The 26,160-nt window shown below is 40.6% G+C and overlaps 1 protein-coding gene across 2 annotated transcripts in view; it reads right to left on the bottom strand.

Moving 5' to 3' along the window:
* Positions 1-26,160, bottom strand: part of HDGFL3 (HDGF like 3) — a 77,143-nt gene that overhangs the window by 7,504 nt on the left and 43,479 nt on the right. The window contains exons 1-5 of one of the 2 annotated variants that reach the window (XM_068991579.1): positions 21,629-21,728; positions 20,677-20,753; positions 15,629-15,767; positions 12,779-12,937; positions 9,308-9,454 (exon numbers count right to left, since the gene is read on the bottom strand). In XM_068991579.1, coding sequence (XP_068847680.1) covers positions 9,308-9,454; positions 12,779-12,937; positions 15,629-15,767; positions 20,677-20,753; positions 21,629-21,703 — 597 coding nt within the window. In that variant the 5' untranslated portion in view covers positions 21,704-21,728. Of the gene's footprint in view, positions 1-9,307; positions 9,455-12,778; positions 12,938-15,628; positions 15,768-20,676; positions 20,754-21,628; positions 21,729-26,160 lie in introns of those variants that run through there. The other variant, XM_068991578.1, reaches the window with a different exon arrangement.

Raw genomic sequence — 26,160 nt, 5'->3', positions numbered from 1 at the left:
GATAAGGCCATTTCATGCGGAAATCAGGAGACTGGGCCTGACGTGGAGGGCACCAGCAGCACCAGACGGTAGGAAGAACAACAGGTCCTGAGCCAGAAGAATAAAGGCAGGAACACTGATTAGTGGCGACAGTGAACCCTCTGGCTGTCCGCCCCACATTTATTCTGTCCTTTGCTCCTCCTCACAACTATGTGACATCCTTGTGATTAGCGGACTTGACTCCAGTGTCAGGGATGGGCAGAACCTGACTGGTCTAAGCCAGTTATCTCCTTGTTGTCAGTGCTTGGTTCAGGGCGGGGCAGCTTTCTGACATGGATCTCAGTGACACCTGCCTCCTTAAATTCATACCCTTGTGTAACACCCTACCTTTTAGAGTAGGCTAGATCTTGTGACATTCGTCTAATGAACTGAATGAGGCAAAAGTGATGGGATATTGCGTCTTGAGATTGGAGAACAAAAGGTTGACTTCCGTGTTGCTCCCACCCTCTCTCTTGCTAATGAAGCCAGCTGCCATGCTGGAGCTGCCTTATGGAGAGACTCATGTGGCAGGGAACCAAGGGAGGCCTTTGGCCAACAGTCAGTGAAGCACTGAAGCCCTCGATCCAATAACTATGAGTGACCAAATCCTGCCAACAACTTCCTGAGTGAGCCTGGAAAAGGACCAAGCCCCAAGCCAAGCCTCAACTCAAAAATGATTTGAGCTCCTGCTAATACATTAATTGCAGTTTTGGAGAGATGTGGAGATAGAGGTATCAACAAGTTACATCTATTTTGGTTCCTGACCCATAGAAAATGCTATTTTAAGCCACTGAGTCTTGGAGTTACTTGTTCACGGCAAGAGGTATTAACACAGCAGTGTATTATCTGCATGGTGTCCTGGCCACAAAGTCACCTCCACTTCAGTGAGTCAAGAAGGGAGCTCTACGTGCCCTGCAGCCTGCCCCTTTCTGCTCGTGCTTCTGCTAGAGGAAGGATGAAGGCAGAAAGCATCCAGACATAAAGGGAGTCTTGGAATTCTATGGGTTCCTTGTAAGAACCTCTTCTTCCTTCACCAATATATGTGACTTCCACCCCACCCTCTGCCCTGAGACAGTAATCCTTTTGGGGGCTCCCCTGGTGGCTCAGACATTAAAGAATCTGCTTGCAATGCAGGAGACTCAGCTTCGATCCCTGGGTCAGGAAGATCCCCGGGAGAAGGGAATGGCTACCCACTCCAATAACACCCTCTGCCCTGAGCGATCAATCCTTCCTGCCACAAGATGGGCTCCAGAGCATCTATCACATCCTGGACTCTCATCCCTGACACTTTGTTCTGTTCATTTACAACCTCATCTCTTAAATGCCAGCCTCCCCCTGCCCCCCAATTCCTTAGTCTCTTCCACTGGGTCCCTTGGATATTACAGTCAGTTCAGTTCAGTTGCTCAGTTGTGTCTGATTCTTTGTGCTGATGGACTGCAGCATGCCAGGCTTCCCTGTCATCATGCTCTCCCAGAGCTTGCTCAGACTCATGTCCATTGAGTCGGTGATGCCATCCAACCATCATATCCTGTCGTCATCTTCTTCTCCTGCCTTCAATCTTTCCCAGAATCAGGGTCTTTCCAATCAGTTCTTCGCATCAGGTGGCCAAAGTATTGGAGTTTCAGCTTCAGCATCAGTGCTTCCAGTTAATATTCAGGACTGATTTCCTTTAGGATTGACTGGTTTGCTCTCCTTGCAGTCCAAGGGACTCTCAAGAGTCTTCTCCAACACCACAGTTCAAAAGCACCAATTCTTCAGGGCTCAGCTTTCTTTATACTCCCAACTCACACATCCATACATGACTACTGGAAAAACCTTAGCTTTGACAAGATGGACCATTTTCGGCAAAGTAATGTCTCTGCTTTTTAATATGCTGTCTAGATTTGCCATAGCTTTTCTTCCAAGGAGTGTCTTTTATTTCATGGCTGCAGTCACCATCTGCAGTGATTTTGGAGCCCCCCAAAATAAAGTCTCTCACTGTTTACCCATGTATTTGCCATGAAGTGATGGGACCAGATGCCATGATCTTAGTTTTCTGAATGTTGAGTTTTATTTTTTTTATTTTTTATTTTTTGAATGTTGAGTTTTAAACCAGCTTTTTCACTCTCCTCTCACTTTCATCAAGAGGCTCTTTACTTCTTCGCTTTCTGCCATAAGGGTGGTGTCAACTGCATATCTGAGGTTATTGATATTTCTCCCAGTAATCTTGATTCCAGCTTGTGCTTCATCCAGCCTGGCATTTTGCATGATGTACTCTGCATATAAATTAAATAAGGAGGGTGACAATATACAGCCTTGATGTACTCCTTTTCCTATTTGGAACCAGTCTGTTCTTCCATTTCCAGTTCCAGCTGTTGCTTCTGGACCTGCATAATTTCTCAGGAGGCAAGTAAGGTCGTCTAGTATTCTCATCTCTTGAAGAATTTTCCACACTTTGTTGTGATCCACACTGTCAAAGCCTTGGGCATAGTCAATAAAGCAGAAGCAGATGCTTTTCTGGAGCTCTCTTGCTTTTTTGATGATCCAACGAATGTTGGCAAATTGATCTCTGGTTCCTCTGCCTCTTCTAAAACCAGCTTGAACATCTGGAATTTCACAGTTCATGTACTGTTGAAGCCTGGCTTGGAGAATTTTGAATACTTTGTTAGTGTGTGAGATGAGTGCAACTGTGCAGTAGTTTGAACATTCTTTGGCACTGCCTTCTTTTGGGATTGGAATGAAAATTGACTGTTTCCAGTCCTGTGGCCACTGCTGAGTTTTCCAGATTTGATGACATATTGAGTGCAGCACTTTCACAGCATCATCTTTTTGGATTTGAAATAGCTCAACTGGAATTCTATCACCTCCACTAGCTTTGTTTGTAATGATACTTCCTAAGGCCCACTTGACTTTGCATTCCAGGATGTCTGGCTCTGGGTGAGTGATCACACCATCGTGATTATCTGGGTCATGAAGATCTTTTTTGTATAGTTCTTTTGTGTATTCTTGCCATCTCTTCTTAATATGTTCTGCTTCTGTTAGTTCCACACCATTTCTGTCTTTTATTGAGCCCATCTTTGCATGAAATGGTCCCTTGGTATCTCTAATTTTCTTGAAGAGATCTCTAGTCTCTTCCATTCTCTTGTTTTCCTCTATTTCTTTGCATTGATCGCTGAGGAAGGCTTTTTCTTCTTTCCTTGCTATTCTTTGGAACTCTGCATTCAGATGGGTATATCCTTCCTTTTCTCCTTTGCCTTTAGCTTCCCTTGGAAATTACAGTCAGCCATCAGCAAACCTTCTTCATTCCCAAGATACTTTATTCATCAACTTGTTCTAACTGCAGTCTAGCTTCACCCTGGAGATCCTGCTGTTGCTTTCTCTGCAACCCCCGGGGGGTAACCTTCTCCTCTGCTACATACTGCATACAAGCAGCTCTCATACTACAGGCCCTGGAGGTGGGGAAGGTGACCTTAACCTTACTACTATTTCTAGCTATTCTTCCTCTCTCTGTGCTTCCTGCCAGGGAAAAAATCCTTCTGGACTTTAGTCTCAATGCTGTAAGATGCCACCCCTTCCCTACTGCAGTCTTCTCCAAGACTCCCCAGTCACTCTCTCTGACTCCTTGAAGATGTCAGCTCTGGCTCACTGTCATTCAGCATCCTAACTGGTGGATGTCAACATGCACAGAGATTGTCTTTGCAACACTCTAACCTCTTAGTTCCTGGACTTCCTCTTCCCTAAAAATATTGTCTGCTACCTCACCTTAGCTGCTCATTTCCATGGTTATTTCTTAAACAAGCAATTTTTAACCACTGAGAGCATTTGTAAATACTAGGTCACTGTTTTCTAGGGGGAAATTATGCTTCTCTGATGGCTCAGAGGATAAAGCAACTGCCTGCAATGCAGGAGACCCGGGTTCGATCCCTGGGTTGGGATGATCCCCTGGAGAAGGAAGTGGCAACCCACTCCAGTATTCTTGCCTGGAGAATCCCATGGACAGAGGAGCCTGGCAGGCTACAGTCCACAGGGTCGCAAAGAGTCGGACCCGACTGAGTGACTTCACTTTCACTTTTCACTTTCATGGGAACATTGTAGGTTGGAGTTTTCGATGGCATTTAATGAGCAGGGGCCAAGGGTACTAAATGTTCTGCGCTGTGAACAGGGCTCACACAATGAAAACCTATCTTACTGAAGACATCAAGAGTACCGGCCCTGCCGCCTGCTTCCGTAATTCCATCTAGACATCTGACTATTTCATCTCTACTTGTCTTTCCAGCGCATTCCCTTTACCTAGTACTTTAACTCCAAGAACTCTTTGATACTCAAAATCTGTTGATCCTGTCCCTTCCTCACATCCTGTTTCCCTCTGAACATGTTTTGGATTCCATGTGTCCAACATTATAATTAATCTCTTCCCCACATACACCCTCAACTCCCTAGCCTCAAACTTCCTTTACTTTGCTCTCTCGGCAAACTCCAATTCTGGATAAACTCGGTTCTTTACTTTTCTGTGATCGCACAATTGAATACGCCTGGAGAAAAACACAGCCATCTGAATTGGTTCTTAAATTAATGACCACTAACCTCGAGTGGGCCCTTCCTGCTGTTCCAAAGTCCAGTCACTTTTGTATTCTAACTATTTTATCCCTTTTCCTCCTCTCGAAATTTCAACACTTCTTCCTGCTCTCACTCTCAATTGTTGACCTTGCTGCCTAAGGAGACAGAAGCAATCAGATGAGAACTTTTACAAGCTCTCACCCCAGGTACCCACTTACCTGCCCCCGCGCCCAACAGGAGGAAAACACAGAGTGTTGAGCGTAGAGGCACATAAGTTCCTCCTGTTTCAGTGCGTGAACTAAGGCAGGCCCCTCCAGATGTGCACTGGATTTTATGCCTGTTTGCCTTCTGAAGAGCCCTACTTTGGCAATTCTTTCCTACATTATTATTTTGTGATCATTCTACATTTGGATCATTCTTATCAGCCTATGTGCTACAAATTCTCGCATCAAGAAAAAAAGCCCCTCCTAACCTTCTATCCTAGACTGTGTCTAAAAAATATCTGAGGAAAAAAAATTAGGCTGCCTGTGTGTGTGCTCAGTCATGTCCAACTCTTTGCAACATGGAGTGTAGCCCACCAGGCTCCTCTGTCCATGGGATTTCCCAGGCAAGAATACTGGAGTGGGTAGCCATTTCCTTCTCCAGGGAATCTTCCGACCCAGGAATTGAACCCGTCTCTTGCGTCTTCTGCATTGACAGGCGGATTCTTTACTACTGTACCACCTAGAAAGCCCCCCACATTAGGCTACTTGCCCTATAAGATATCAGGACACATTATAAAGCTACTGTAATTAAGAAACTGTAGTACTGACCAAAGGAACAGAATAGAGAACCCAGAGAGACCCATGGCTACATAACAGATGACACTGCATATCAGAGAGGAATAGAGAGACTGTTTAATACATGGTACTGGTTAAATGATTATGCTGTGGGGAAAATGCCGTGGGATCCTATCTCGTAACCCACACAAAGGTCAATTCTAGATGGATTAAACACTAAAATGTTAAAAACAAAAGTTTACAATTTTAAAATGAAATACGGGAGAATATCTTTCTGACTTTGGGATAGGAATGGATTTCTCAAACAATACAGAAAAATGATAACCATAACAAGAAAATTTTGATATATCTGACTACAATAAAATGAAGAATGTCTATTCACTAACAGGTATCATTAAGAAATTGAACAGAAAAGCCACAAACTTGGAGATGTCTATAATGCACATGACCACCTATGTTTGTTAGAATCCAGAATATGTAAAGGAGTCCTTTACATGTCAGTAGGAAAATAAATTCAATAAGAAAATGGGCAAAATTCGCAAATCAAGCACTGCACAAAAGAGGAAGCACAGGTGGTCAAACAGGTAAAAAGAGGCTCAACTTCATTACTGATCAAAGAATCACAAATTAAGACTAGAATTTTCACCCACTATATTGGGAAGAATTTTAAAGTCTGACAATGACAAGTGAGTCACAGGCAGGGAACTCATACATGGAGAGTAGAATATAAGCTGGTCCAACAACTTAGGGACGTAATTCGGCATTATCTTATAAACACCATAAAAACAGTTGTGACTCAGCCTGTCCAGTCTGAGTTTACATACCCTTAAGGAAACCCTTGCATGTGTACACTAGGAGACAATATGGAAATATTCACAGCAACACAGTTCCTAACTGCAAAAAGCTGGAAATGACCAAAATGCCTGTCAACAGAAGGATGGATAAAGAAGTTGCGATATACTCATAGAATTGAGTATTATAAGGTAATGGGAAATGAGTAAACACATATAACCCCATGAAGGAATCTTGGAAGCACAGTAGTGAGTAAATGTCATCATTTTTAAAAAAGCTCAAAAAGGAGCAAAATTTTATTATTGTTTAAGTATATACCTGTATGTTAGGCATGGGCTAAGTTTTTTAAAATGGAAGGAAATGGTAAATACAACACTAGTGGTTATCTCTGGGTAGGAAGAAGATGGGATGGGAAAGAACATGTAAATGGATACAAGTTATTGTTATATTCTACTTTTGGGGTTGAGTGGTAGGGTCTCTGGTATTGCTTACTACTTGATATTATATATATCCTTTTGTATATAAAATAATATTATTAGACACAGGGTAGAAATGAAAAGATCTTAGGCCCTTGCTTCTAACTTAGGCCCTGACGAGCTGTGTGACCCTGCCCATCCTTTCGGCTTCAGCTTACCCAGCTACAAAGTACAGAGCACCTGGCACCTGCCTCCTGGGATCTACATGAGGACTAAGTGCAGGGGCAGCACTGAGCACAGATTGGGCACAGAGTCAAAGTGTCAGCTGCTACCAAGCTGCTGCTCTTGCTACTTCCGATGGCAACTGTCTTCTGAGTGGCTTTCAAGATGTTAAAGTAGAGATGGTTTCATTAACAGAAAAATGAGTCTACAATACAAGAGATACAGAATGGGAAGCCATCAGTCATATATGACAGTTGAAGCCATGAGAATGCCTAAGATGGACAGAGGGGAAACTTTCAGACTAGAAGTGTGCCAAGACAGCCTGGAGGAAAGTGCTCCAGAAAGAGACTGAGAAGAAACTGGGAGAAGCAGAAAAGACTAGTGAGCTGGAGGCACAGCCAGAAGGAGAAAGTGGTCAATGGTACTAAATGCTGCAGACTAAGACTAAAGCAGACACTGGGTTTGGCAATGGGAGGATCACTAGGGACCTTTACAAGAGCAGTTTCAATGAAATAGCAAAGGAGAAACAAGAGTGTTGGGGGTTAAGTCATGAGTGGGTGAGACAATGGACACTGGGAGGAAGAAAATAACTTTTAAGAAATTAGAGAAGAAGAGAAAGGTGGAAAGAGTAGGACATACAGTAGAAGGGAGGTATCTATAATGGTAAAGTGAAAGTGAAAGTCGCTCAGTCCTACTCAACTCTTTGCGATCTAGAATTCTCTAGGCCAGAATACTGGAGTGGGAAGCCTTTCCATTCTCCAGGGAATCTTCCCAACCCAGTGATCAAACCCATGTCTCCTGCATTGCAGGCGATTCTTTACCAGCTGACCCACAAGCTGCTGCTAAGTCACTTCAGTTGTGTCCGACCCTGTGCGACCCCATAGAGGGCAGCCCACCTGGCTCCGCCATCCCTGGGATTCTCCAGGCAAGAACACTGGAGTGGGTTGCCATTTCCTTCTCCAATGCATGAAAGTGAAACGTGAAAGTCAAGTCGCTCAGTTGTGTCCAACTCTTAGCAACCTCATGGACTGCAGCCTACCAGGCTCCTCCGTCCATGGGATTTTCCAGGCAAGAGTACTGGAGTGGGGTGCCATTGCCTTCTCCGTGACCCACAAGGGAAGCTCCTATAAGGGTAAGGGAGACCTAATACTGTTTAGAGGCAGAGAGTAAGGAGCAGTGGGAAAGAAACGAAAAGCACAGGAGAGAAGGGGGACAAGTGATGGGGGTGAGGCGGTAACCTTGGAGAAGGTAGGAGGAGATGATATTCTGGACTCTGATGATAGAAAGGTAGAGCTTAGTGCTTCTCACACTGTCATGTGTGGATGAATAACTTGGAAGTTTAGTTAACATGCAGATTCTGGCTTGGGTTGAGCTTGGATTCTGCATTTCTAACAAGCTTCCAGATGATGTTGGTGTTACTGGTCTGCAGGCTGCACATGGAGTAATAAGGGTGTAGACTGCCTCCTTCTTTGTCACAGGAAGTACAGCCAGACATGAAGTTGGTAGTAAAGGGGAGACATGTGGTGGGAGTTTTTGCTATATGCATATTAAAGATACCTAGGTGAAGGTAGCAGGTGAGATGAAAACTGAGTCTAAGTCAGGTACTCAAGCCTTTGGTGACTGTTAGCAGCTCAGTGTCCCTGGGAGGGCTATGTGTATAGGTAATGAGAGGGGTCTATTTATTGGAGGGGTCGAGAGAAGGCAGGCAGGCAGAGGACAGAGTGAAGCTGCGCTGTGTAAGAGGAACAAGGGAGTAGTTAGAATTGTCATAACTTGGGAATAAACATGGGTTACTAGAAGCAGGAGACAGCTGAGAGGTAAACAGTACTGACAAAAGCAGACCAGAAATGAAATCAGAACTAAAGAGTAATAACTTGTTTTATGGATACTGTTTTAAAATGATTTGCTGCTGTCTAGTTAGTCTTCATAAAGATCCATGGAAAATGACTAGGGGCAAATCTGCCTTCACTAAAACTTTTACAAACGTTGACTTGCCTGTGACCTTGAAGTTACTGACAGAGGTTAACACTAGTGAACAAGATTCAAGACAACTTTCCCCCTTGGTTACTTTAAACATTTACATTCACATATAGTTTGAATATTTAAATATTTAAAGTCCCCTGGGTATATTATATTACATACTGCTTCTAGGAAAGAAGGAGCGGTATAAAATACCCTATTTTGAACATGCCATTCATTTTATAATAAAAGAAAAACAACTGTCAAATTCTGAGGTGGCATTTCATCATTTCAGTACTTCATGTCTAACTTTTTAAAAACTCACAAGCTGCTGAAGTTAGTTTAAAAGAGAATAAACCTGTTTGAGTTCCAAACTGATGGGCAGGTGTAATTCCCACATGGCTGTCTTTTGTTCTCAGACTGTGAGCAGCGCATCACTTAGTCAGGAGCAGGAAATGAATGCATAGGTCCAGCTGAGCACGTTCTCAGGCCACATTTTCTAACGCTGAGATACGAACCCCGTTCTGAGGCAGAGTGCCTCCCAGGTGAACAGGAAGGTAGGAAACGTTACAGGCATATTCTTACCCCTTCACTGGTTTTTTGCAAGTCTGAAGTTGTGTTTCTTGTGTCATTGCCGGCATCTCCACCCTCAGAGCTGCTTTTATTTTCTTCTTCTTTGCAGTCTTTGTCATCTTCGTCTCCTGGAGATTTCCGGGACTGTTTAGAGGATTTCTAAAGGTTTAGACAAGTTAAAAATTACAGTCAAAAGTAGAGCCCTGAATGCACAAATCCAAGTGAGAAATGTAGGAACAGCTGGCCTATATCCAGTTTGTGTGGCTTGATACAGGATACAGCATGATACAACATGCAGAGTACTAAGACTGAGCTAGACAACCCTGGACAAGTCATCTCACCTCCCTGGGCTTCAGTTTAACCAGCTGGAAAGGAAGTAGAGGTGGACTAGATAACCTTTTAGTTCTTCCTGGCAGTGTGATATGAAGGGCAGAAAATGAACAGTCATACACCTGGAACACTATCAATGAATAAATACAGCTGATGGAGACCACTCTAGGAAGGCTACAGAGCTAGGAGGCACTAAAGGTCGCCTGTCCTTCCCCATTATTTCACAGCAGAGCATGAGGCCAGAGAAGCAAGATCAACCCTCTGGGATCATACACGACACCCATATCAGAGCACGTATGGAAGCTGTCAGGTCAATGGCATATGTGGCATGATCTTGGCAGAACTTGTGCATCACCGTGTGATCTGAATTAACTTTAATTTTTTAAATTATTGAAGACTTGAAGGCCATACTCGTGAACTAGCTCCTTTTTTATCATCTAGCTTCTGAAACCAAGATGAATTCTGCAGTGAGGATGAAAACACAATTAGAGTTCACAACCAGAGCTGCTTTGCAGAACAGCATTAAAATGATCAAAAGCTGGCTCCACTGTGCACTTTTAAGAAAATAAAATGTAGCATTTTACTTACACTTCCTTTCTGAAAAATTTTATGAATCTTTAAGCACATGGCAAATAACAGCTAAGAAAACTCATTAAGCCAAGTCACTTTTGGTCTTAACAAAAATGAAGTTAGCAAATTTGAGCTTCCTCAGACAATCTGTATTTTAAAATGCAACTTTTAAAGAGAAAATACCTTTTAGCTATGTGACAGAATCTATAATTACATTGTTTCTATTTTACTTAATTGAAAGGACCAACCAAGCCTCAAATATCCCTTTAAAATGACTTCGTTTTTACTTTTTTTACATAGAAGGAAAGCAGAGATTTAATAATCTGAATGTGGAGTGCCTAGAGTTTAAATCAAGTGATATAAAAGGTGAAATACTTTTGTTCTCCTAGTAAATTTTTTTCCCCACAGAAAAACAGAATTGGGTGACGTAGAGGGGACGTGGGACTCTTCCCTCAACCTAACTTGGATGCAGTCAGAAAAGTTTGTGAGCCACTGGTGTTCAGTGACAAAGGAAGATCATTCAACTTTAATAAACAGATGTAGGGGAAAAAAAATCACCACACACAACCAAACGGAAATATTTGGAAAGCCAAAGAGAGCAGTGAAGTTACCCCAGGTACGTGGTTCCCAGATTGGCAACCTCAGCTCACGGATATTTAAGGTCCTACCCTAGACCAACTAAAATAGAAATTTTGGGGTGGGGTGGCGCTGGGCAATATATATTTTAACAACCCTGTTTCCAGGTGATTCTGGCGCATGTGAAAGTTTGAGAACCATTGTGTTAGCTTATACAGTTGATACTGAAAATAAATCATGGTTCTCTAGTGATCACAAAAGTTGTGATCTTGAAGGAGACAAAGGGAATGATTCTTTAATTTAAAAATAGATAAGCCTTAGTAAGTATAGTATGCCTTTCCCTTTTCACTGCTTTACACTGTAAGTCTACCCCAGGCAGAGTTCCATTCTGGTTTTCACAAGAGAAATGAAATAAGGATGTTTAAAAGTCACATATGTATCTCAGCTACCTTAGAAAGCTTAGATAATTTAGGGTAGCACAACACATTTCATAGAAGCTCAGCAGACAATCATGAATTAAATAAAATAAATTCAGTTGGTGTTTAAGTGAAGTCCAAATGCTAAAAGAAATTCAGCTTAAAAAATAATCCCTGTGGGAGATCCAGTCTTCCACAGGGGTTATTTTTCTAACTCTTTTGCTGTCATTTGCAAACTTTATCCTCATTTAAGGCAGATACCATGTTCTTCATGAGGCATACAGGAAGTAATATGCATTTATAAAACTGTACCTGTATGCCAGTTGGGTGGGTTTTATAGACTGTGAAATAAAATGCTGACAGTCTAATAAACCCATGATACTTGTTTTTAAGGAGTTTCCTAAGTATATCCAGTCACTAAATGCCACAGTCTAAATGGAATTAATTTCTCTAAGGATTCACCTTTGTGACAGACCCATTACAGCAAAACTTGTACCAATCTTTATCTTCAAAGATACATTAATCCTGCTTAAAGTTTCTATAAGGTGAACAAACTTCCACAGTATCAGTTTTTTCAACTGCATTTGTGAATTACTGTATGAAAAACCTAAACTTCTGATTTGTAAATCAAGGATCATGTCATGTCTCCAATAAAATTCAAACTCCTTAACACATTATTGACCATAGGCAGAAACTATGCCTGTGGCCAGTGGTTTTTTATGTACATGAATACTGAAACGTCTCTGGTCAATACCGTTCAGGTAATCAGACATATTTAATACATCTCTGGTCAGTAAGCTGTCAACATGGCATACCAGTCTCCATTGTTTAGCCTCTGCTTGTCTCTCCCTCCTGATCCTGATGCCTGCCTTGTTGCAGTTCAGGAACATGTCAAACCCTCCCCACCTTCAGAGCTCTGCCACACACGGCTCTTCCTTCCAGATTCTTTCAGGTGTCAGCATAAACTTAGTCTTTTCAGGAAGGCCTGGCCACTCTATCTCAATAGATGTACTTTGTCATTCCCTGCTCCCATTCATTTCCTTCATAGCCCTTCCAGAATTTATATTCATTATTGGTTTTTACTCTGTGTTTCCACCCCCAATCCACTGGATGGTAAGTTATAGGAGGGTAAGAGTGGAGTTGGATTTGCTCACTAGGATCTACCTAGTACAGTGTCTGACATAGAACAGGTGATTAGGAAATAGGACTGAACAAATAAAGTGCCAAAATACAGTCTTTAAAGAAAAGAGACAAGAGTCTGAGTCTATCTTTATGCTTCCATCAACAGTAGCAGACATAGTCCTAAATTGTACTGAAGTCTCCTACATTCTTAAATTCTTCAGAGCTCATCTGGGGACAGTTATCAGAGGGATACCTACTCTTACACCCTTGATTGAAGAACAGTCCTCCTCCAACTGAGAAGGCGGTATTTCAGGGCCAAATAGCCCTTACGAGAGTCCACAGCAGTTACCCTCACGTCTAAGATTACCTGCCTATTCCCTTCAGATGTACTACTGTCTTTAAAGGAAGAGGCTCAAAAGAGTTGATATATTTCTATGTGTATTAACAAGGGGAAAGGTTTCTCAGTAACCTTTGAAGTGTATGACTTTTTCCGCTTTGAGCCTGCTTTTTCACTCTTTCTTTTGCCTTTTCCATCTTCCTCTACTCTGTCGCCTTCTTCCTCACTGCTTGCATCAGCAGTATTCCCGCCTTCTCCCTCGGTTTCTGAAGAGCTCTGCTGCTGAATTGCCTAAGAAAAAAATAAAATATTAGCTAATTACATTTTGAAAAATGGCAAAGATCATAAACTGCAAAAACAATCATTCTATTTTAATTAGAAAAAGTTCAGCTTACTCTAGATTTTCAAAATAGAGGGCTGTCAACTTCAATTTTCCAGTGACCACTTGACATGAACCCTCTTATAGTAACAGAATTACAGGCATACCTGGGAGATATTTTAGGTTCAGTTCCAGACCACCACAATAAAGCAAATATCACAATAAGGCAAGTCACATGAATTTTTTGGTTCCTCATTGCATATAAAAATTATGCTTATACCATACTGTAGTCTAAAGTTTATAGTAGCATTATGTCTAAAAAAACTATATATATACCTTAAAGATATTTTACTGCTAAAAAATGTTAATCATCATCTGAGCCTTCAGTGGGTCCTAACTTTTTCACTGATGGAGGGTCAGTCACGTAGATGGCTACTGACTGATCAGGGTGGTGGTTGAAGGTTGGGGTGGCTGTGGCAACTTAAAGTTAAGACAACGACATCTGCAGTATCAGCTGACTCTGCCTTTTACGAATGAGTTCTCTGTAGCAGGCAATGCTGTTTGACAGCATTTTAGCCACCACAGAATTTTTTTCAAAACTGGAGTCAATCCTCTCAAACCTTGTCACTGCTCTATCAACTAAGTTTATGTAATATTCTGAATCCTTTGTTGTCACATCAACAGCCTTCACAATATCTTTACCAGGAATAGCTTTCATCTCAAGAAACGACACTCTTTGTTCATCCGTAAGAAGCAATTCCTTATCCATTCAAATTTTAATAGCAGACTGCAACAGTGAAATTCTATCTCCAGGCTCTGCTTCTAATTCTCTTGCCATTTCCACCACATCTGCAGCTACTTCCTCCACTGAAGTCTTGAAGCCCTCCAAGTCATCCATGAGGGCTGGAATCCACTTCTTTCAAATTCCTCTTAATGTTGATATTCTGACCTCTTCCTTTGAATCAAAAATGTTGTTAATGGCATTTAGAATGGTGAATCCTTTCTAGAAGGTTTTCAATCAACTTTTCCCAATATCTGTCAGAGGAGTCACCAAGTATGGCCACTAAAGCCTTATAAGATGTATTTCTTAAATAATAAGACTTGAAAGTCTAAATTTTTCCTTGATCCATGGACTGCAGATGGATATGATGTTAGCAGGCAAGAAAATAACACTAATCTCATGGTACATCTCTATCAGAGCTTGTGGGTGGCCCGATGCACTGTCAATAAGCAGGAATATTTTCAAAGGAATCTTTTTTTCTGAGCAGTAGTTCTCAAGAGTGGCCTTAAAAATATTCAGTAAAGCATGTGGTCAGTAAACTGTGTTGTCATCTAGGTTTTGGTATTCCATTTATAAAACACAGGCAGAGCAGATTCAGCATAATCGTTAAAGACTCTAGGGTTTCCAGAATGGTCAATGAGCACTGGCTTCAACTTAAAGCCACCAGTTGAATTAGCCTCTAACGAGAGTCAGGCTACCTTTTGAAGCTAAGTCAGCAGAAGTCTCTTCTCTAGCTGTGGAAGTCCTAGGGGGCACCTTCCAATAGAAGGCTGTGTCATTTACACCAAAGAATCTGTTGTTTAGTGTAGCCACCTTCATGAAGCACCTTAGCCAGAGCTTCTGGATCGCCTGCTGCAGCTTCTGTGTCAGCTCCTGCTGCTTCACTTTGCACTTTTATGTTATAGAAACAGCTTTTTCCTTAAGCCTCTGGCACCAACCTCTACTAGCTTCACACTTTTCATCTACAGCCTCCTCACCCCTCTCAGCTTTCACAGAATTGAAGAGAGTTAGGCCTTGCTCTGGATTAGGCTCTGGCTGAAGGGAATCATATGACTGGTTTGATCTTCAATCCAGACCACTCAAACCTTCTCCATAGCAGCAATAAGGCTGTTTCACTTTCTTATTATTCATGCATTCACCAGAGTGGTACTCTTAATTTCTTTCAAGAACATTTTCTTTGCATTCACAACTTGGCTAACTGTTTGGCTCCAAGAGGCCTAGCTTTAGGCCCATGCCAGTTTCCTACATGACTTCCTTAGTCTCTAAGCTGAATCATTTCTAGCTTTTGATTTAAAGTGAGAAACTTGACTCTTCCTTTCACCTGAATACTTAGATGCCACTGCAGGGTCATTAAGTGGCCTAACTTCAATATTGTGTCTCACAGGGTGGCTCAAGGAGAGGGAGGGAGACAGGGGAATGGCTGATCACTGGAGCACTCAGAACACACACACATCAATTAAGTTCATTGTCTTATATGGGTGGGATCTGTGGCACCCCAAATCAATTATAATGGTAATATCAAAGATCATTGGGTACTATTAACAAATAGAAGAATAATGAAAAAGTTTGAAATACTGAGCGAATTACCAAAATATGATGCCAAGACACAAGGTGAGCAAGTGCTAGTGGAAAAACAAGGTCAACAGACTTGCTCAATGCAGGGTTGCCACAAACCTTCGATTTGTAAAAAATGCAGTGTCTGTAAGTGAAACAGAGCAAGGTATGCCTGAACATTTAATCCAAAGTACGACTGGAGCAAGACAGAATTCTGACTTCAGATGGGTGGTGGGTAACTGTTAATATAAAGGACACACAAGAAAGATCGAAAAAAGTTAAAATTAAAAAATGAGATACAGCAAGTGATAATGAAGTAAACTGTCACCTGGTATCCAGTAAACTTTACTCCCGGGTTATTTTCTATTTCCCACAACCCTTCATTAAATCCTTTCCGTTTGTTTGATTTTCCAAACTTGTCCTTGTATTCCTTGTAAGGGAAGAGGTCTTTGGGACCTAGAAAAGCACTGCAGAGACATATCAGAAAGAGATTTGACATCTGACCTTCAAATGTAAGGCATTTTTAATATCAACTCAGGTGTCAGAGCATATCTTAGTATATAAATTATAAGTATTTACAAACTCTCTGAGTTAGGCACATATCACAAGATGTTTTGCACACATAATTCAAGGTAGAAAAAAATGGACAGCTAGGTATACAGGCCAGCAACGCTGACTGTGTTGCTTTGATTTTAAATTACTAATTTCTTTTTTGTTTTGAAACTGATTTTAGTTAAACAAGTAGTTTTAAGGATGTCTACTTTGACCACTTAAATCATCTTACACTAAGACTTATATATGCTAATCTTTCATAGGTAAGGGGTGTAAAAACAGAAACACTAGAGTAAAAAATGATTCTAACTCTATATACCACATTAGTATATTTATTATTTCTATAAATTAAAAAATCATTAGTGTTTAATGAGGCATTAGACAAGAAAAAAATTAGAAGTGGCAAAGTAGATAGAATCATCCAATTTAAACCTAATCCTAAATTAGTCATAATTATGAAAAGAAAATGAGAATAATCCTGAGGCTGGCCTAGAGATCCGAGCATTTAAAGTCTTCAGCATTACTGTCTATGACATTAATCTGGCGGATGACATAGTGAGGCCCACAGCCTGGCTGAGATGCATTTCAAACTGAGACTCATTTATTCACATTTTACTGAACATCTCTAAAGTGTCAGCTGTTCTGGAGGTGCTGGGCGTTCTTCAGGGAACAAAAAGATGAACATCTCTGCCCTCATAGAGCATACTTCTAGTAGCAAGGGTAGGAGTCTAGACAATAGAAAAGATAAATAAAATATAGTACCATGTGCTAAAAATAAATAAATCTATTGATGAAATAGAGAAGGGGGATAGTAAGGACTGGTGTGGATTTTAACAGTTTTAGAAATATAGATCAAGAGGGAAGGCCTCACTGAAAAGGGAACATCCAAGAACTGAAGAGGGTGAAGAAGAGACCAATGTGGTTATTTGGGGAAAAGGAGAGCAAGTTGAAGAAAGAGCAAGTATAAAAGGCCCTGAGATAGAAGAATGCCTAGCGTGTCTGGAGTGAAATGAGTGAAGACAGAGTTGTGAGACGAGGTCAGAAAGGTACCAGTATGGGAGCATGATCGTGATGGGGCTTTGAGGCCACTACAAAGGCTTTGAGTCAGATGGGGAGCCATTAACGGTTCTAAGTGTGACAATTTGTGTTTTAAAAGGGTCACTCTGGCTGTGCTGAAAACACACTGAAGGTCTGGGTACTAGGGCAGAAGTGGAGAGACTAATTAGAGGGTACTGAAGTCACAATGGTGACTAGGACCAGGGTGTTGGTGAGGATTCAGGATCCAGGTGGCTGGATTCTGAATTCACTCTCCAGAAGGAGCCAAGGTGATCCGTTGGTGAGTCGTATATGGTATGTGAGAGGGTGGGACTAAGGCTATCTCCAATGATATGGGCTTCCCAGGTGGCTCAGCGGTCAAGAATCCACCTGCCAATGCAGCTGATGCAGGAGATGGAGGGTGGATCTCTGGGTCAGGAAGATCTCCTGGTGAAGGAAATGGCAACCCACTCCAGTATTCTTGCCTGGGAAATCTCAGGGACAGAGGAGCATGGCGGGCTACAGTCCATGGGCTCAAAAAGAGTTGGACATGACTGAGCATGCACACACACCTGCCAAGGATACAGACTGAGAAATTAGAAGAATGGACTTAGTATACTGAAACGCAAAATTTTTGAGAGAACAAGATTTGAAGGTGACACGTTCAGTTCTGGATGTTAAATCTGAAAACCTAGTTAGATATCCCAGTGAAGACGTCAAGTAGGCAACTGGGCAGGTGATCTGGAATTTAGGGAAAACGTCTGTGCTAGAGGTGTGTATTTGGAACTTATCAGCAGAAGTTATATTGAAAGTTTTGAGACAATGGATTAACAGTTTACTGTTGATTTTATAAATTCCATTTTCTGACTGGATCTTAGTACTGGTCCCTTCCTTACACTGCCCAGCTGATCAAGAATTCAAGTTGATAAAATTACCCAAACATGCTTTCTGACCCCAATCACCACATCTGCTTTGGTTGTTCAACTTTAACTGTTCAGCATGATTGTATTTCACTGCATCCAGAGATAGTTTATTAGGTTACTGGACATTTTAATCAAACTGAGCATGAGAAGGACATGTGACTTTGCATCTGGTGATTTCACTTGTAGAGCAATTTGACATAAATTATTAGACTACAGCTTTTGACCTTTCTCCAGTTGTCCTTGACTCTAGGTACAGGAATTAACTGTGGGCTAAGCTGCCTGAGGTTCATGTCAGCTATTGATGCTAACCAGAGCTTGTCTGTACTTTATGCCACAGGAGCCAGGGTTAATGATTCAACTGGCCATGTGAGCTATTGCCAGAAAGAGGGACATTGATTGAATGAGCTAATCTAAAACAAATTCTTATTTTTGATAGATGATCTCGGGTTTTTCTGGTTTACAGATAATTCCACAAATCAAATCTCCTTTCAACTGGTTAACTTTGCTATATGTTTTATCAATTTTAACGGGTAGACCAGAAAATAAAATTGTTCAAAGTAATATGCTCTAAGAATGTTATTTTTTTTTCCTGGCAAAGGCTGCCTTAAGAATTGTCCAGACTAAAACTACAGGGGTAGAGTTATATGTGGCAGAAGAAATTTGGGCTCCAATCTCCTGTCTGTCTGAGCAACAGATTCAGAGCCATGTTCTGAGAATTCTGGCTTTGCCTGGGGGGTGCTCCTGCTGATAGTTTTCTTGTTAAATCCCTCGCTTTTCACATACTTTCCCCCCACTGCATTTATTTCATTGAATCAATTTTAATTCATTCAACGGCTATTTTTGAAAACACCTGCCATAAGCCAGGCACTGTGCACAGCACTGTGTATACAGGGCTTAGCAACATTCACATAATCTTTGCCTTCATAGAGAGACTGAATATTAGGCACTTGCCAGGGCATATAATCTCAGGTTCAAGGACACCCAATACCTAGTAAATGATCAGCTGAAACAATCTTGTAACAATTTGTCTCAAGTTCACTGTCCTCTAGATGTTTTAAAATCTACTCCTGGATGATCAAACCAGCAGAAAATTCACAAATGGACCATAACACACTACTCCTTGGTAGAAATGCTTTTACTGAATTGAGACTTGGAATTATGCCACTGACTTATATTAAGGATGCTACAAGAAAGAGCTCCATAAAATCCTTCATACTGTTCCCTGGAATGATTCTGTTACATTTATTAGCAATATACCAGGTGGCAAGCTCTTAAAGGGCAACTTTTATTTCAAGTGCCTCAAAGAATACCCAGAAAATGTTTACTAAGTGAATGAAAGTCATCACATAATATGAGTAAATGGGTGACTTTGGTATATATAGTGGGAATGTAATAATCTTATTTATTAAATTCTGCCTTGTTCTAGATATACAATCAGATCACTTAGAATTAAGTCCTAAAGGAAAAGCAAAATAATGTATAGACACAAAACAGAGTTAGGAATGAGGGAAATACAAAAACAGGTATCACAAAGCCCTGAGCACTTATTACTTTGGTAAAACATTTCTTTCTTAAGCCTCTAGCAACCTCTTCAAGGAGAAAAACGTGTTAAGTTGCATTGTCCACAAGTGTCTATTAGATAAAAACAAAACAAAGAAAAGAAAACTAACCTCTTAAAAGAAACATAAACGTTTCTCAGATGAAGACAAGCAGGAACTATGACTTAAAGGGCCCTCTCTTGGCTAACTCTCTTTCCGTAGGAAAAAAAGGAAGACGTAAGGGTGCTAGAGACAGCACCGTCAGGAGAAGTGCATGCCTGGCTCTGCTAACATTAATATAAACACAGGAACAGCCCTGACTTTGAAGACTTACAAGATTTCATCGTAGTTTTAGCTTTTGCTCCCATTTGCAACTCCTATTCCATTTGTGTCCTTGTTGTAAACAACCATATGTGTTCTCAGTGTGTCAAGGTTGCCTACTGTTCCCTAGTACCCACGACCATCTTCTTCCTTTTAATGGATTACTCCTCCCAATTTGTTTCCCAACAGCGCTGCCTGGCTAGAGACCATGTTTCCAGCTTCCTTACAGCTTGATATGGCCTTATGACTGACCAAGTTCTTGCCACTGGAATAAACAAAAGTATAAGAGACATATTCAATTTCCCTGTCATTTCCTTACCTCTTCTCTCTCCGCCTTCCCTCTATCTGGAAGATGCATGGGTGCTGCTGAGCCAGTTTTTGCTTTTTTGTTCACTTTTCAAAATAAACAGACAAGACCAATACCCCCGAGGACGGGCAGAAACACAACAGAAGAAACCTGGGTCCCTGGAACAGAGCTGACTACCCACCTTGATGAATCTGCCTCTCTCTGGTTGTTTTTTTAAAAAATAGTAAACGCCTATATTATTTGAGACACTGTATTTTCAGTTTCCTTTATTCAACAGTTTAACCTGTACTAAGTGACCAACAGAATTATAAAAACTTATAAAGGTGGTACGTTTCCTTCAGAGACTGACTGTGAAGAGGCCCGAGAGACTGTGAAATATGAATGGAAGACATAACTCTAGCAGGGAAATATACAAGAGCTACAAAAGAAATGACAAGAAAATCACCCTAGTACTGAAAAGTATCCTAAAAGAAACTTCTGGGCCATGCCCAACATTTAAGCAGAAACAAATGACATTCAAAAGCAAAATGAATGAAAAATCTTGACATTAAGAAAAGATATATTACCTTTGTAATTTTATATAAGTGGTTATAATGATTTTAAAAGTATATAAAATAATATAAGTGATTGTTAACAACATATGTCATCTAGCAGAATCAAATCAGAACTGTTGAAAATCTATGTTGTTTTGTTGACTTACGTTTCGTGGGTGCCAAAAAAGAAGATAGGGTACTTATTGGCTGGAGGCTTCACAGCTCCCTCTGGGAGTTCATCGATCTGTTAAAGATAAAATCAGGTTAAATAGCATAAACATGAACAAACATTGTCATGATAATTTATTGCTATTTTCAAAATAAAATTACTCTAATAAAAATCCCAGTCATTTTTCTTTTCCCTGAACCTTATAAAATGATTCTAGAGGTCATACTGACACATCATATGGAGAGTAACTCTGTGAACTGATAGTAACCATCATGGCAACACATCATCAGGAGCCGAAACTACTCACGTCCTTCAGCTCAACAGAATTACACTTGGGAATCTGTCCTTGTGAAGTATTTCAAGAGAAGAACGAAGAAACAAAAAAGATGCACTTTGGGGGGATAGCAGCAAATTTTTACACATACACACACACACTCCCTAGAAACATAAGCATTACAATATAGGAGAATTATGGAAAATTAACAAAATATTATATAGTGGCTAAAAGGTATCTCTTGCCTGGACTACTACAAGTAGTAGTAGTAGTCTTGTAGTCTACTACAAGACTCTCCCCACAAGCTGAAGTTGGAGCCATGTTTTCAAAAGCATATTCAATTGCGTCAAATCCTTTAACAGCTTCTCAGAGCTGTGCACCTGAAACCTCTGGGATTTTTTAAAAGTAAAGATCATCAGCCTTCCCCAGATCCATCAATTCTTACATACAGCTGAGTTTGAGAACTTCCAAACTCTTCAGAATGCTACATATAGACCCATTATTTCCTAGAATGTTTCAAGAAATGGTCCTTGACTTCTAAATCTCCATCTGCAGCCCCCACCCTTCTTTTGAACTCCAGGCTTGAAATTATAAATACCTTCAAACCATTTTCATTAACAGCTCCTGCAAGCAGCTTAAAATTAAGACAAGGTTACGAATAGAAGAAGAGACATACTTGTAGTTTATCGAGCAAGGAAAAGGGTCTGGTATCCAGTGTCTTGAAGAAATCTAAGGCCTTCTTAACTAACATATGCCAACAGCCTGAAGATTACTAAATATCACACATTCACCTCTGAACTGAATGAACCATGTGTCACAGAACAGATGTTCTGGCGTACTGAGAGAAGATGGACTTTGAGTCTAGAAATGTGCAATTAAGTCTGGCTTCTGACTGATATAGAAAACATCACTTAATATTAGACTTTCACATCTGCAAAATGAGATGGTTGTACTAGATAACCCCTAGGTTTCCTTCAAGTCCTGAAATCCCATGCCTTGTCTAGAACTGAACTAATTTTCTCTGAATTTGTTTTGTTTCCTGTCTTATGGATTGGCACAACCAGTTACCAAGAAAGAAACCTTAATCTTTTTATTATTTCCTCAAGCACTATGTTCAGTTTTTCACCAGCTTCTCCAATTTGGCTCCTGAAATGTCTCCAAATTGAATACCATTCCCATTACTAAATTTAGTTCCCTAAAAAAGTTCTCATGATCTTTTGACAAGGCCATAGCAGCTTTTCAAATTATCTCCTTGTCTCTTAGGCTTGCCCCTGTTACCTACTATACAGTGTTGGTTACTAAATTGTGTCCAGCTCTTTGTGACCCCATGGACTATAGCCTGCCAGGCTCGTCTGTCTATAGAGTTCTCCAGGGAAGAATACTGGAGTAGGTTGCCATTCCCTTCTCCAAGGGATTTTCCTGACCTAGGGATCAAATCTGGCTCTCCTGCATTACTGGCGGATTCTTTACCATCTGAGCCACTAAGGAAGCCCACTTACTATACAACTTCTGTGTAAACCTTGTATATATTACATTCAATATACTACCCTGTAAGGACAATTTAAAATGAGTAATTTCATTCTGAATAAAACTCAATATATTTTCAGTTTTATACACACACACACACACACATTATTGTGGTAAAAAAGACCTAACATAAAATTTTCCATATTACCCATTTTTAAACTATAGTTCAGTAACGTTAAGAATATTTACACTGCTATGGTACAGATCTCCAGAAAGTGAATATATTTTAAAAGAACAAAAAATAGAAATTAATATGGAAATGCATATGTTTATGTATGTGGGGGGCACTGAATTGCTAGCTGACAAAACACTATCATATCAGGTTTTTTTTCCACCCCTGTGAGAAAACTGAAAGTGAATCTTTTTAAAAAATCTTTTAAAACTTTTCTTTCACATAAGACATAACTTGTGACTGAACTCTTCCTCTGCTGTGATGTTATGTAACTAACATCTACTGTAGAAGCTACAAACTGATGGCTCTTAGACCCATGTCCAGCCTGAAGAAATGCTTTGTTTGGCTCATACAGTGTTTTAAAAATACTGAATTAGTTGTCAACACTTTAATACTGGAAGATTCATTATTAAAATCCAGACTAATAGCTTCTGTGGAAAAAATACTGAAGATAGGGCTGGGCAACACTAAGCCTGATTCCCACAAGGCAACAATCAGCTGAAGATGATCGACAGCTGCCTGCAGACAAGGTCTGCGCTCTCAGGTGTAACCTGTCTACCTTTCTCCAGGTGAGCCTTTACATGCCTGCTTCCCTTACGTACATGACTTGCTTGGCCTCTTTGAATATCTGAGTTCATGCCTCCTGTGATACACAGTGTCAAGACAGCGACTTTATCATCACTGTGGTTCCCTCAAAAAGGTGTTTAAAGTTGACATGCACTCACTGTATTTAATTGAGAGTCTTTGTTCTGAAAATTACACTTTTGGAATTATACTGAGCTGTTCAAGGAGATATACTTTCTTGATCAAATTAAAGAGTGCACCTCCGAGGCACTGGTTTTTGTGTTTGTTTTGGCTTCTAAAGTGAGTACTCAGTGGCAACAGAACTTTATCTTCAGTTGTTGTTGTTCAGTCACTAAGTTGTATCTGACTTTGCAACCCCACGGACATAGCACACCAGGCTTCCTTGTCCTTCACCGTCTCCTGGAGTTTACTCAAACTCATGTCCGTTGAGTCAGTGATGCCATTCACCCGTCTCATCCTCTGTCGCCCCCTTCTCCTCCTGCCCTCAATCTTACCCAGCATCAGGGTTTTTCTCAATGAGTTGGCTCTTCACATTAGGTGGCCAGAGTACTGGAGCTTTTGTTTTTCTACTGTTTCTGCTTTCCTGAATTTTATTTTCACTTTTATCTCTGGTTCTTGGCTATGTTCAGTTCTGATTCTGGTGTGCACACAGCCAGTGTTATTCCCCATAATAGAAGGATGGGGATCTAGTTTCTTTTGGGTACGACAGGGCAAATAATCTGGTACAACAGTCTTCTGGTTTCTAGAAGAATAAGTCCTGCTTTTACTGGAAAGAAGAAAAGCCCTTTGAGATCCAGATCAGTTAGTGTATGAATTTAGCGCGTCCTTTAACCTACAGCTGAAGCTGTAGACCTGAAGCTGAGGCCTCTGTGTGTGTCTATACTTGAAAGAGTCTTTACCCTTCCTTGCATGAGTTTGAAATATTTTCCTTTTTCTAGGAAGGGTATTAACAAATTAGATATAAATTTCTTAAAACGGAAGAGTTTTGTTTTTATTGAGTTATTGATACTAGTAAGATTACAAAAATCTAAGATAAAGGAACATAACAATCCCCAAGAAATTAAAAAAGTGAACGTAGAGTACTTGTTATTGTTCTTTGTTCGTCTGCTCTGCTCACTGCAGAGACACTTCGGGGAGGTCAGGCAGAAATTGAGACTGTCCCGTGGGCCCATGGAGGTGGGGCCTGGAGGGAGGGGCCTCATGTTTCCTAGGAAACTTGTTCTCTGAGACTCATCTGAGTCTCACCCCTGGGCCCTCGCCATCAATACCACCTAAGGACTCAGGAGAAATGCGATTTCTCAGTCCACAACCCAGGCCAACTGACTCAGACACCTTGCAGGTTAGGCCCAAAAATCAGTGTTTTAAGAACCTCCAGCTACGCACACTAGGGTGCATGCATTCTTTCAGACTATGTTTTTCTCTGGAATATATGCCCAAGAGTGGGACTGCAGGGTCACATGGCAGCTCTATGCTTAGACCTTTAAGGAACCTTCATACTGTTCTCCAGAGTGGCTACACCAAATCATATTTCCACCAAAAGTGTAGAAGGGCTCCCTAGCTGTTTCTGATGTTAATAATAAGACATTCCACCTTCCTGTTGGGGGTCCTCCTGGTGAGCCACCTTTGTTTCCTATGATTAACCAAGTTTGCTTAAATCTGCAGCATTTTTGCACTAAGACTGCAAAATTGCATCAGTGCACATTTATTTGCCTAATACTTTTAAAAAATGTATGTACAATTCTCAATCTTTTAAAGGAGTGCTACACTGTGATGGCCTCTTAAGGGAAAAAACCCTTCTCACAAGAATATTTTTATACATTAATCCAAATTTAAGTAATCAAAGTGAATCTTTGAACAAATCAGACTGGTTTACAATTCTGGTTTAAAAACAACTATTTGTCTTTATCTGGATTTAATCATTGCAGAGTGTAACATAAGTAAATAAAAAATAATAAAACGGGTTTCTCATGAAGATACTAATTTACATCTGAATTTAAAAGAGTCTACTGATAAGCTAGTATTACTTCCATATAATGTTTAGGATACAGGAAAATGTAAACTTAAATTACAATTCTGACAAACTTTCCTGTATCAACAGTAATTATATTCTGTGGGATGTTAAGATCAAACACAGTTTCCAATAGTAAACTTTAAGGCCTTGGACTAATAATTAAATTAATTAAAGGATATCTCTGCATCTCCGAATAATTCCTAAGACAGAACGCTGAAATGACTGGTCAGCAAGTACGTGTGCCGCATGCTCAGGTGCTCAGTCACTTCCAACTCTTTGTGACCCCATGGGCTGTGGCACACCAGGCTTCTCTGTCCATGGGATTCTCCAATCAAGAATACTGGAGTGGGTTGCCATGCCCTCCTCCAGGGGATCTTCCCAACCCAGGGATCAAACCCATACCTCTTATGTCTCCTGAATTGGCAGGCAGGTTCTAGTGCCACGTGGGAAGCCTTCAGCAAGTGTAGTTTTAACAAATATATGACTTTTAACTTTTAAATGTACTGGAAAGGATATCTGTATTATGTGTATCCATGAGCTTTTCTGGTTTGTTAAAACACTTGTATGTGACAAATTTCTCAACTTCTCTGTGAAATAGGAGTTACTTTGGTTAAATTATAATTTAATATGGAGATTGAGACTATACTAAGAGCATAGTGACAAGAAGAACAACCATGTATGCAAAGGTAATGAATGGCATATGCTCTTGTTTATTAATGGGAAAAGGTTAGTCCTATACTTGAAGTTAAGTATCTAGGTTGTACCATAGTGAGAAACAGGACAAATCTGGATACTGAAAGCTGCAGATTTGTACAAAGGGAAATTTATTTGCCCTGGACAGCAGTAACTGCAAATAACAGTCTAAAAATATGCAATGAAATGTTAAAATTTTGCCAAAGCTGGCTCAGTTTTG

This window comes from Capricornis sumatraensis, chromosome 19, assembly GCF_032405125.1.
Source record: "Capricornis sumatraensis isolate serow.1 chromosome 19, serow.2, whole genome shotgun sequence".
Taxonomy (NCBI): Eukaryota; Metazoa; Chordata; class Mammalia; order Artiodactyla; family Bovidae; genus Capricornis; species Capricornis sumatraensis.
Note: the sequence above shows the minus strand (reverse complement) of the source record. Positions and strands in the feature narration are given on the sequence as shown.